This window comes from Ranitomeya imitator, chromosome 8, assembly GCF_032444005.1.
Source record: "Ranitomeya imitator isolate aRanImi1 chromosome 8, aRanImi1.pri, whole genome shotgun sequence".
Taxonomy (NCBI): Eukaryota; Metazoa; Chordata; class Amphibia; order Anura; family Dendrobatidae; genus Ranitomeya; species Ranitomeya imitator.
Window position 1 is genome coordinate 49,491,541 of NC_091289.1, and position 12,989 is coordinate 49,504,529.

General features: G+C 45.1%; 1 protein-coding gene across 1 annotated transcript; it reads right to left on the reverse strand.

Annotated features, from left to right (window-relative positions):
• Nucleotides 1-1,599: 1,599 nt before the first annotated feature.
• Nucleotides 1,600-8,626, reverse strand: LOC138647689 (actin nucleation-promoting factor WASL-like). Its single transcript, XM_069736887.1, has 6 exons — nt 8,213-8,626; nt 7,535-7,577; nt 5,774-5,918; nt 4,830-5,671; nt 3,564-3,663; nt 1,600-1,671 (listed from the first exon to the last, which is right to left on the reverse strand). Exons 3-6 carry the CDS (start codon nt 5,886-5,888, stop codon nt 1,634-1,636), a joined length of 1,095 nt encoding a protein of 364 aa, XP_069592988.1. The 5' UTR covers nt 5,889-5,918; nt 7,535-7,577; nt 8,213-8,626; the 3' UTR covers nt 1,600-1,633.
• Between the last annotated feature and the right edge of the window lie 4,363 nt (nt 8,627-12,989).

Sequence of the window (12,989 nt, forward strand, 5' to 3'; positions counted from 1 at the left end):
ATCCGATATACCAGGCAAACATCAGACAAAGGGGCAATAAGCTTACACAATATAAAAGCTCCAAAGGAGAACATCAGACAGAGGTTAAATAAACCTCCATGTTTTACAATAACAAACAACGAAAATAGGCAGACCCTGTAGCATTAGCCCCATAGGCTGACAATGTAGTATAAGACAGCACCCCACCATAGGCAGATTCTGTAGTATAAGGCTGCACCCCTTAAAAAAAAAAAACAAAAAAAAAAACCTCCTCTTCTTGGTTCCTGCACTGCTCTGAGCTCCCGCTCGTCTCCAGACAGCGGGTGGCCAGCAGTGACTCATCGTGCACGCTGTCAGCGTCGCTGACGTCAGATGCAGACAAGGGGATGATGGGGGAAGGAGCGCAGCGCTCATCATTGCAGTCAGTTGTATCGGCTAAATGCCAGTACAGCAGACCCTGCGATGACAGGCGGGGGGGGCCCTCTGCTGACACTGGGCCACCCTGCCTGCTCAGGGGCCCCAAAGCAGCAGATCAGGGAGAATCTAATCCCCATACTGTTTCCTCAGATATGCCCCCCATTCTCCTGTACCGTTTCCTCATACATGCCCCCAATTCCCCAGTACTGTTTCCTCATACATGCCCCCCATTCTCCTGAACCGTTTCCTCATATGCCCATTATTTTCCTCTACCCCACCCCATCATTGCTCTCTTCACCACCTCCATCTTTGCCTTCTCCACCACCCCATAATTTCCCATTCCACCACCTCCATCATTTCCTCCTTTGCCAACATTTTCTTCCCCCCCACCATCCCCATCTTTGCCCTTTCCACCACCTCCATCATTTTCTCCCCCTCATTATTGCCCTTTCCACCACCTCCATGATTTCCTCCTCCCCACCACCATCATTGCCCATTCCACCACATCCATCATTTCCTCCTCCCCATCCATCCCAATTATTGCCCTCTCCCCGTCAGCCCCATCATTGCCCTCTCCACCACACACACACACACAGTCTCTGCACATTCACCCGCAGCGCTACGCATGCACGCACAAACACATGTGCGTACAGTATAATGGCCACGCCTAGTTACTCCTACACGCGGCTGAGCTCCGTACACCCGTTGCTCCACTCCATACACACAGCTCCACTCCATACACCTTGCACATGGCTTTTGCTCTGTACACCTCACACACATGGCTCTGCTACATCCACACAAACCACTCCTGACCCTTACCCTCGTCCAGCACCAAGCACCATGAGAACCAGCAGAGTCCTGCACTACACCGAGGCCCTTCATCATGTGACTCCTCCCCTCCTGTGACCTCACCACAGGTCCTGTGCGCACAGAGCTGCAGCAGCAATAGCTATGGTGTGCGGCTCTCTGCAGTGGAGGGGCTCTCCTTGGACTGCCGCATCAGGCGGCCCGCTGGCGCCCCCCTGTCGGCTGCATGCCCCGGCTGCCCCCCCTTGGATACGCCACTGTACATTATCTGCAATGCTAGTTTAAGGTATCAAGTCCAACATTAAAAGGTCGTCATCTTTATTTACTTACATTTTTAAACACCAAATATGAAAAAAAAAATTTATATATATATATATATATATATATAGTTTGCAACACAAGAGACAGTGACAAGCTATGCTACAATGTTTTAGTCTTCCCATTCATCATCTTCCACCTCATCTTCATCTGAAACAAATGAGAACTCCATTAATGCAGAACATCTTAAAGGGAAGGTGTCAGTAAGGTCAATTATAAACTCTATACGAGCACAGATCATAGAAAGCTGAACACCTTCATATGAAATTTAGACTCAGAAAATGTAAGCAAGCTGTTAAGATCTATGGACATAGATTGAGAATCTACCCGGGATTGACCTAATGGAAAGACAGATTACCGTATTTTCCGGACCACAAGATGCACTCCCCACAGTTATGGGTGAAAAATAGGGGTGCATCTTATGGTAGGAATCTACTTTCAAATCCTGTGGCGGCAGCCTCCCATCCTAGGCTGGTGCGGTGCTCTGTGGTGGAGCTCCACCGGCATTTCTTCAAAGCCTGGAAGCCCCCGCAGCTCCATTAATTACAGTGGTCTCTGGAAAAGTGGCCACCAGGGCGGCGCATGATCAGATTCAGATCTTGTCCCGAGATCTCATTGCCGAGATCTGAATCTGAGCATGTGCCGCCCATTTTGCTGGAGACCACCGCACTGCATCGCAGCAATGGATCTGTGGGGGCTTCCAAGAAATGCTGGTGGAACCCCTCCACCACCACACCAGAGTGCTGCTGCCCCCCCATCCCACCAGCCTGGGATGGGATTTCCTGGAGGCCACCGCACCAGCCTGGACCACACTACCTGTGTGATCCCTTCCCTGGTAAGCTGAATTCAGACCCCCCATTTTACACTACGCCCCCCCCCCCCTTCTGAAAGTTTGGGGTGAGTCTTATGGGCGAGAAAATACGATGACCTATTGACGTGTAGCAAAAAAAAAAAAAAAAAAAAAAAAAAAAAAAGCTGAAGAATAGCTGAATCTTTTTAAAGGGAACCTGTCACCCCGAAAATTGCGGGTGAGGTAAGCCCACCGGCATCAGGGGCTTATCTGCAGCATTCTGTAATGCTGTAGATAAGCCCCCGATGTTACCTGAAAGGAGAAAAAGACGCTAGATTATACTCACCCAGGGGCGGTCCTGCTGCTGGTCAGGTCAGATGGGCGTCTCTGGTCCGCTGCGGCGCCTCCTATCTTCATTCCAAGACGTCCTCTTGTCTTCATGCTGCGGCTCCGGCGCAGGTGTACTTTGCTCTGCCCTGTTGAGGGCAGACAAAGTACTGCAGTGTGCAGGCGCCGGACCTCTGACCTTTCCGGCGCCTGCGCACTGCAGTACTATCCTCTGCCCTCAACAGGGCAGACAAAGTACGCCTGCGCCGGAGCCGTGGCTGAAGATCAGAAGAGGACGTCTTGTAATGAAGATGGGAGGCGCCGCAGCGGACCAGAGACGCCGATCCGACCTGACCAGCAGCGGGACCGCCCCTGGGTGAGTATAATCTAACGTCTTTTTCTCCTTTCAGGTAACATCGGGGGCTTATCTACAGCATTACAGAATGCTGTAGATAAGCCCCTGATGCCGGTGGCCTTACCTCACCTGCGATTTTTGGGGTGACAGGTTCCCTTTAAGCTCTGTAGAAGCAGGAGGGCTGGTTTCCCTGCATGACTCACAAGTCCCTGCAGAAGTCCCTGGCAGGGTGAGGAGGCAGCATCTGGGTCAGAAGTTGAAGGGGGGAGGAAATGGAGGGACAAGAGATTTTCTACATAGAGTAGAAGAGAAATGTAGCTGGCAGAAAGGGAAAATCAATTGTAAGCACAGTACTATATAATATGATGAGTGCAATATATTAAGAGGCTGTGAGCTTTGATGGGAAAAGCGCTTGTTTAAAGGTTGGATAGAATCATCATGTGACAAGGTGTGAACCATTAAATCATATGTAATCATGTAATCATTGGGCCCTCAGCCCAATGCAAACAAGTGTTAATTCTACATATGAGCAGACCAATATTCACCAACTCATCATTGATCATTACCTACCTGAGGAGTGTATAGCCTTGTGCCTTCTTTTGATGACATCCATTAATGCTGTGACTATGTTAAGACTTTCTGCATTTTCAACCTTTGAAGGTTGGGTTACCTTAGGGGAGGATGGAATAAGCAATTAGATTTGCTTCCATTCTAAGTATTCATTATTTTGAAGTTAAAAGGATTTTAATACTATAATCAAAGTTAAAATCATAGATTTGCCACCAAGTTAAAGTTATTTATTGAAAGTCAACCACCATTTTAACACCCAACTGGTCCATTTCCATAAATTTAACAGATTCCATTGACTCAAGAAAAGATCGGTTTCAAAGGGAATCTCATGTGTTTGAGAGCAGCATGATGTTGATTCGAGCAATGTGTCAGTTACTGGGCTGCTTGCTGTACTTCTGCAAAAGTTGATTTCATCAGTAGGAGACCACTAGAGGACCAAAACCTCCTGCCATGTATCCCTCCATACTCATGAGCTCTGTATAACACTGCACCCCATTGATTGGCAGATTTCTACTTAACAGCGTACAATTAGTGATGGGGCCAGGTTATATGCAGCTCAGCATTCGGAGAAAGCAGATTATGTCAAAACTACAGAAAGCAGCCCAATAAGTAACAACGGAATCATGGTTTGTCCTGGCATTATGCTGTTCTCAGATGGGGTAGCCCCCTAAAAAAATTATATAAAAATTCCTCTTAAAATGTTGTTAACAGAAATTGCAACCTTAGTTAGCAACTTGGCACAAGATGGCAGGTCACGCTTAGGGTGCACTTGTGTTTGGCCTGGACTTGTCAGTGGCACTTCCCATCCTATTGATTGAGCACTGTACTTCACAGTAGCTGGAGAAGGGCAGAAAAACAAGGTGGGACCGTGCACCGAAGAGTTTGTTCACACTGAGGGTGCACCAAAATGCCTGCTCTTGGTTGAATGGAGTCTGGTACTAAAAAACTAGCTCAAAGAGCAGCAAGCCGTCAGGCGTCTATCGGCAAAGCCTAAAAAAAATAACTTGGATGGCCACTTTGTGGGCCTTTAAATATGCACCATGCTGCCAGTGAACAGAATATATTATAATTACAACCAACCCTCACCGCTTGTTCTGAACAGCTCCTGACCCCAACATTGCTATGACATTTGCTCATGACACTGACAAGTACATGGTTCTTCCAGCACCACACTTTCCTGGCACTTGCAGAAATCCAAGTGTCAGAATAGGTCAGCAGCTAGGCAGTACAATTCTTCTCAAAATTCTCAATATTGTGTGCACTTACAGATTTCAGCTGGACGCCCTGCTTGATCTGGTCCAAGAACAAAGGATTGTTCTGTTGCTCAGGTTCTTTAATGGAAGCCTTGGTGTCTTGTACACTTACTGGATTGTTGGTTTCTTTGATTTGGGAAATGATTGAGCACAGTGGGTTTTGAGAAGACTGTTTAATTGAAAATGGTGGAGTTGGCGGTGGAGGGATGTTAACAGGTATCAGACTCTCTTGGAAAATACATGGGGGAATAGTTTGGGAATTTTGGTTATCAAGTTGTGGAAGAGGTGATGGAACATCTCCCAGTTTAATAAGCGGCTCCATTAATGGGATAGAGGGAGGAAAGGTGTCAGCTATGCAGTTTATTTTATCCAAAGAGCCAACAAAGTGAGGAAGTGATGAAGGTGGGGAGAAAGCGTTAGAGTTACGACAGTGATGGCCTGGAGGAGAAAGAAGGCTAGTTTCTGAAGTAACGCATTTTGCAACTGGAAGTAGAGGGGGTGGCATTTCCTTGGAATTTTTTGTAAAACCAGGTTGTGGAGGGGAAGCAGATTTCTTTGAAAGAGGTCGTAAAGGAAAGTTAGCTGCTGGAGAAAAGCTTTGGGACAACTCATTCAAATATGGAGGCATTGGAGGAAGGGATCTAATTGACTGGAAGTGGCTGAAAGGTGGAGGAGTTCCCATAGGTGGTGGCACTTTGCTCAAGGACGGAAGATAACATAATGGAGAACCATGTGCTAACATTTTTGCAGCATGGGGAGAGTCCTGTTGAAGGCCATTTTGTCTTTTTGATGGAGTTATGCTTGAAGATGACAGAGAACGCAGTCTAGCCCGTGTGCTTGGCCTGTCCACAGTTGCTGAAGGAAACAACAAGAGTTTAGTAATACAACAGAGACCTCACTCATCACTAAAATCCAATATTCATAGGTTGGAAGACTTCTGAAAAGATTAGTACATACTCATTCTCCGTGTCTGCTTCCTCACATTTTCCAAGCTACCTGCCTTTTCTAGCACAGAGAATATTTTCCGAGACAATTCCTGATCTTCAAGGTGTTCCTCTTTGACACCTGCCATGGTGAACAATTTATCCAGGTCTAAAGTAGGCTACATGGAAGAAAAAAAAAAAAAAAAAAAAAAAAAAAAAAAGTTGTAAAGATTTCACACGACTCCTGCCAACTCTGAAAGTGAGTAGAGTTTTGCAGATTGTGATAAACAGCCAGCAAATTCACAGCTTATTCCCTGACTGGAGGTGCATGATAGACGAGTGCCGCATCTTACTGTAGCGCAGAATTTATGCAGACTGACTTGTGTATGTTCACAAGTCTTGATTCTGTCACCATATTTTTTGTTACCCGAACTGAAGGCAGCATAAGAGAGGGACCCAGATTCCAGCAGTATAATGTACTGTACCATCTCCATTTTGTTGTGATCTGGGCTGGGTTAGGGCTTATTTTTTGCATGCCGACCTGACATTTTTAATGATACCATTTTGGTGCAGATATTTTTTTTGGTTGCCCATTATTGCATTTTAATGCAATGTCGCAGCGACAAAAAAAAAAAAAAAAAAAAGGTAGTTCTGGCACTTTGATTTTTTTTCTCGCTACGCTGTTTAGCGATCAGGTTAATCCTTTTATTGATAAATCAGGAGATTCTGAACACGGTGATACCAAATATGTATATTTGATTTTTTTAACGTTTTATTTTGAATGGTGTGATTTAAACTTTTATACATTTTTTCACTTTTGCCATGCTTCAATAGCCTCATATCAGGCTATGCCATGCTAGAAGCTGGCATATCCTGATCGGCTCTGCTACATAGGAGTGATGCTCAGATCGCTCCTATGTAGTCAAATTACAACATTGCTATGAGCACCAACCACAGGGCGGCGCTCAAAGCAATCTGGGATTAACAACCATAGAGGTCTTCAATAGACCTCTGGTTGTCATGCTGACGCATTGATGACCCCTGATCACATGGGGGTCAGCAATGCGCTCATTTCCGGCCTGATGGCCGGAAGCATTAGTTAAAAATTCCACCGTCGGCGTTTGACAGTGGCATTTAACTAGTAAATAGCGGCAGGTGGATTGCGATTCCACCCACCGCAATTGCAGGCACATGTCAGCTGTACATAAACAGCTGACATGTCCTGGCTTTGATGCAGGCTCTGGCAGTGAGCATGCATCAAACTGAGGGTTCTGACCTCGGATGTACTATCCCATCCGAGGTCAGAAAGGTGTTAAATTTGCTGTCATGTACTCCAACATGGCCCACCCATCTGATTGGCAGCTTTCAGTGTACACTGTGCATAGGCAAACAGCTGCCAGTGATGTGAGCAGGGTTATACAGAGCTCAGCATTTAGATAACGTGGTGGATCTGCAGCAGATCTAGGCCTTCATCTGAACTATAGCAAGCAGCCCAGTAAGTGACATCACTGGAAACCAGGTCTGAATTATGCCGCTTTCAGATGGGGAGATTTGCAAAAACCTGGTGACATTACTTTTAAGGGAACCTTCTGGTAAATTTATCGCCATGTCAGAAGCCTATGCACGGTCACATTTCGGCACCTCCATATAAACACTGCTACAGAAGTCACTGCTGATTTAACACATGAGATTTAGTAAAGTCATATCTACTACACTAGAACAATAATGCATGATCTCTAGCAAGAAATAAGGTATGACTAGGATGAGCCAGTGACCAAATAAATCTATAACTTACTTCAAAACCAGGCACAGCTTTGAGTCCCACATGAGTAACATGTCTGTGGAGAGAGCAAAAATTAAGTCTGTTCTTCTGGCCAACAATTGAGTCTTGCAAGGAGGGCATAAGTCAGAAGGAGAGGTTAAAATGTGTTCTCCAAGAGTAAGGCCTCACTCAAAAATCAGGTTTTTTACAGATAGAAAGTGCACCCATGAAAGTTTGTGGAGCTGTTCACATATCAGATTTTATACTCAGACCAAGCGGTCTGTGCACAATGGTGGAAGCATGTCTGATATTGGTCAAAGTGTTGGTTTAAACTCAGCAAGGCAAGTCACTGGGTCTGTAAGTGAATTGGGTCACTTGCAAGGCAGCGCTGATGTGCTTTTCCTGCATACAGTATTCTTACAACATACACTGACAGTGCGCTCTTGCTAGCTCGTTACTTAAAGACGGCGAGTGCACAGTCACTATGCATATTGCACTGCCATCTCTGACTTCTACTCCTGCTAGTGTAGAATGAAGTGGTAAATGGGCATGGCTGTGTATGAAGTCAGAAATAAGTTAGTGGGTCAGTGTTCCAAGAAAATAGTGCTTTGGAAGCTAGAGTAAAGCGTGGTAGATGTGCTGCATTGGGGATTGCTTCCTCTTGTTGGATTAGTAACTTTTTTAGTCTCAGACAGACAAGTTATGACTTACTTGAAGTTAGTTGGTGAGCCAATGTCAGATTTGCTCAATTTTCCTCTTTGAGATCGCCCTGTAAGGGACTCCTTAGGCGTGAAATAAACGGATCCATTGTCAACTCGCTCCTCTGATGCTTGGAATATGGAGCCTGGATAAAGGGGATATAAAGGTTATACTATGCAAGTCAACATGGAAATGGAAGGGGGCAACTTATAGTCTGTCCATGCATTGTTCACAATACAAGGATGGAAACCTCAGAATCAAAGAACTGAATTCTTTATTTGGACAGGGCTGTAGGTGGGCAGATCAGTCACCATTGCCAGACCATACTAGTCATGTTCTAAATGAATGTAAGAGGACAGAAGGGAGGAATAAGCCGGATTACTCACCGGTAATACTCTTTTAGCGAGTCCACGACAGCACCCTACAGGAGAGGGATCCGCCCCACAGGAACAGGAAACCTACAGAAAGATAAAAGGGGGCAGTCCGCCTTTCCTTCTCAGTTTTGATTTCAGAGTACCCGGAGGACCGCCAGTATTAGGCAAATATAATTTATTTCATCTTCAAACTTATTTGCTCATGTATGATTAAAAGAATTTTACTCAATAGTAAGTACTATATTAACTTAGGGAGGGATGTAATAGGGTGCTGTCGTGGACTCACTAAAAGAGTATTACCGGTGAGTAATCCGGCTTTCTACCCCTCGCCACGACAGCACCCTACAGGAGATCTTTCAGAGACCATCACCTAGGGGGGGACCACCGTGCTGAGGACAGTCCTGCCAAAGTCCAGGTCAGAAGTTGACGATAGGTCAAGCCTATAGTGGTTATAGAAAGTAGAAGGATCTGACCAAGTTGCCGCCTTACATATGGTTTCTATTGGGAAGTCTCCTCTTTCGGCCCAGGAGGATGCCATAGCTCTGGTAGAGTGTGCCGTTATGCCTTCCGGAGGGTTTTTTTCCTCGTGGAGTAAGCCAGTGTGATAGACTCCCTGATCCACCGGGATAAGGTGCTTTTTGTGACTGCATGACCCTTCTTGTGACCCTGAAAGGATATAAACAGAGCCCTACACTGTCGCCAGCTACTGGTCCTTTCAATGTATTTTAAAACTACTCTTTTAACATCTAGAGTGTGATATTTACATTCCTCAGGAGTGGAAGGGTTACTGAAAAAGGTGGGTAGGACTATTTCTTGTGACCTATGGAATTTCTTCGCTACCTTGGGAAGATAGGAAGGATCTAATTTAAGAATCAACTTATCCTGAAAAGTTAGCAGGAAAGGTGGATCTATAGAAAGAGCTTGGATGTCACCGATTCTCCTAGCTGAAGTCAGTGCTACCAAGAGGACAGTTTTAAGTGATAAATATTTAATGGATACTGAATCTATTGGTTCAAATGGAGAATCTGTTAGGGCTTGTAGAACTAAATTTAGATCCCAGGGTGGAATTCTAGGTATATTAACAGGATTTATCCTTTCACAAGCCGTGATAAATCGGGATACCCATCTATTTCCTGCAATATTATGGCCATAGAGGGCTCCCAGTGCTGATACGTGAACTTTTAACGTATTTACAGCTAAACCTAGTTCCCTCCCTTTTTGAAGGAATTCCAATATAGATTGTACCGGAATTTCTGATGTGTTGGGAGATTTATGGAACTGTAGGAATTTTTTCCAGATTTTTGTATAAATTTTTGTAGTAGAGCGTTTTCTACTTTGGAGGAGTGTGTCAATTAGTCCCTCGGAAAATCCCCTTAATTTTAGCATCTGCCTCTCAAATTCCAGGCCGTCAGATGGAGATTGTCCACCTGGGGGTGGAGAAACGGACCCTGGAAGAGAAGGTTGGGTGTCGAGGGGAGGACCCAAGGGTCCGAAACCGACATGGCTTGTAGGCATGAGAACCATGGCCTTTTGGGCCAGAATGGTGCTATTAGTACAACTCTCGCTCCATCCTCCCTGATCTTCCGAATGACCTGTGGTAACAATATTATCGGAGGGAAGGCGTACGCTAGACTGTATTGCCAAGGGGTTTGGAAAGCGTCTAGAATGTCCGGATGATCTGCTAACGATAGGGATGCAAATTTCTGGACTTGCCTGTTTTGTCTCGTGGCGAAGAGATCTATTTGCGGACAACCCCATAGGGATACTATCCGTTGGAAGATATGATGGTTTAGGCACCACTCTCCCTGCCTTAGGGTGTCGACTTAAGAAGTCTGCCTGCTGGTTGTTTTTCCCCCTTATGTGAACTGCAGTGAGGGATAATAGATGTTTTTCTGCCAAGTCCAGAATTTTCCCAGTGGAAGACATTAGAGTCTGAGTACCTCCTTGTCTATTTATATAAGCCACTGTGGTGGTGTTGTCGGAAAGGATTCGAACGTCTTTTCCCCGGAGCTGTGGGAGAAAATGACAAAGCGTATCTTACTGCATTTAGTTCTTTCAGATTAGATGAGTTGTGGCATTCTTCAGTGTCCCATAACCCCTGGCAAAAATCATTTCCCATATGAGCGCCCCATCCATGAGGACTGGCGTCAGTGGTTATAATATGAGATGGTGTTATTACCCATGGAACACCACTCATCAAATGGTTAGAATCCAGCCACCACGTTAAGGAACATAAAACTTCCTGGGACAACGTTATCTTTGCATTTAAGCTAAGTAGCAGTCTTTCCTCTTGGAGGATTTGGTGCTGCAGTGTCCGGGTATGGTATTGTGCCCACTGGACTGCAGGTATACAGGAAATAAGAGATCCCAGTAATGACATGGCTTTTCTTAGGGTCATGTGAGGATTATTTATTGCTGTTGTGACTTTATGTCTGATGAGTGAGATTTTTACCTGAGGGAGCAGACATTTTTGAGTTATGGAGTCTAGATGGAACCCCAGAAACGCTTGAAGTGATAGTGGAGTCAGTCTGGATTTGTCGATATTGATTATCCAACCTAGATCCTGTAGAGATGAAACTGCATGAGCTAAACGGTCAGCACACTGAGAAGCTGAATTTCCGATGACTAAAAAGTCATCTAAGTAGGGCACAATTAATGTCTCTTTTTGGCGAAGATAAGCCATCACCTCTAGAATCACTTTGGTGAAAATCCTTGGCGCTGTAGAAAGGCCGAAGGGCATGGCTGCATACTGGAAATGACAAATCTTGCCTTTGATTGCCACCGCTACCCTGAAGAACTTCTGGAATCTGTCATGAATAGGGAGATGGTAGTAAGCATCTTTTAGATCAATGCCCCCCATCATACAGTTTGGAAAAAGTAACTTTATGGTGGATTTTATAGACTCCATTTTAAATGTATCATTTTTAATAAATGAATTAAGCTTTTTGAGGTTTAGGATTGTTCTGAATGAACCATCGGGTTTGGAAATTAAGAATAGAGGAGAATAGAATCCTCTAGTCTCCTGTCCTTCCGGAACTTGGACTAGAACCCCTTTTGATAATAGGGTTTGGATTTCACTCTCCAGGGCCTCCTGTTGTATAGGCGAGCTGAGAGATGTTATAATGTATGATTCGTGGGGAAAGCGAGAGAATTGTAATTTTATTCCATCTCTGATTATATTTAAAATCCACGAACTAGATGTAATATTTTCCCACTGGGGAGTGAAAAATTTTAATCTGCCCCCTACTGGAATGGTTATATCCTCAGAATTTGCTGTCTTTTGGGGGGTTGGGTCTTCTGAACATGGTACCTCTTTGTTTATCTTCCTTAGGGAACCATGTTGACGACCTGTCCGTCTGCCTTCTCTTGCCGAATGGCCTTCTCTTAAAGGCTCTCCTATAAAAGGGAATAGAGGTATCAGGAAAAGACTTTCCTGTCTTTTCCCTTCTTGAGTATGTCATCTAAGGTTTTTCCAAAGAGGAACTCACCCTCACATGGGATTGCGCATATCTTAGATTTGGATTGTGCGTCCCCTTTCCAGCTTTTCATCCATAATGCCCGTCTTGCATTGTTTACCAAACCTGCGGATCTAGCTGCTAGGCGGAGAGAATCTGCAGACGCGTCCGCCATAAAGGCTGCTGCCCCTCGTATTAAGGGAATAGCAGCTCGTAATTTTTCTCGTGACATTTTATTCTCAATGCTTTGGTCTAGCTGGTCAATCCAGATGAGCATTGACCTGGCGGTACAAGTGCTTGCTATTGCTGGCTTAAATATGCCTGTAGTTGCCTCCCAGGATCTTTTAAGGGACGACTCAGCTTTGCGATCTAGAGGGTCTGAGAGTAACCCCGCGTCTTCAACAGGCAATGTGGACGGTTTAGAGGTAGAGGCAACAGCTGCGTCAACCTTAGGGATTTTGGTCCACGTAAGTAACTCATCATCACTAAACGGGTATTTCCGTTTTGATGCTGAGGGCAAAAAACTTCTCTGATCTTGTCTCTCCCATTCTCTTTTTATTAATGCCTTCACTGCTGGAATAACTGGAAAGCATTTCCTTTTCCTCTCCGCCAAACATTATATCTTGCGTGGTTTGTGCGCCCTTTGTTTCCTCACACCCCATAGTGTCTCTTATTGATTTCACTAGATTATCCACACTATCTAAGGGGAAGGATGATGGATGACGGATGACGGATGACGGATGACGGATGACGGATGACGGATGACGGATGACGGATGACGGATGACGGATGACGGATGACGGATGACGGATGACGGATGACGGATGACGGATGACGGATGACGGATGACGGATGACGGATAGGCTATAGAGATATCTGAGAGTGCGGCTTGCTCACTATCAGAGTCTGATAAAGGTGTTGGCTTTTTGGATTTACTTTTTTGTGGTTTATCCTGTGACA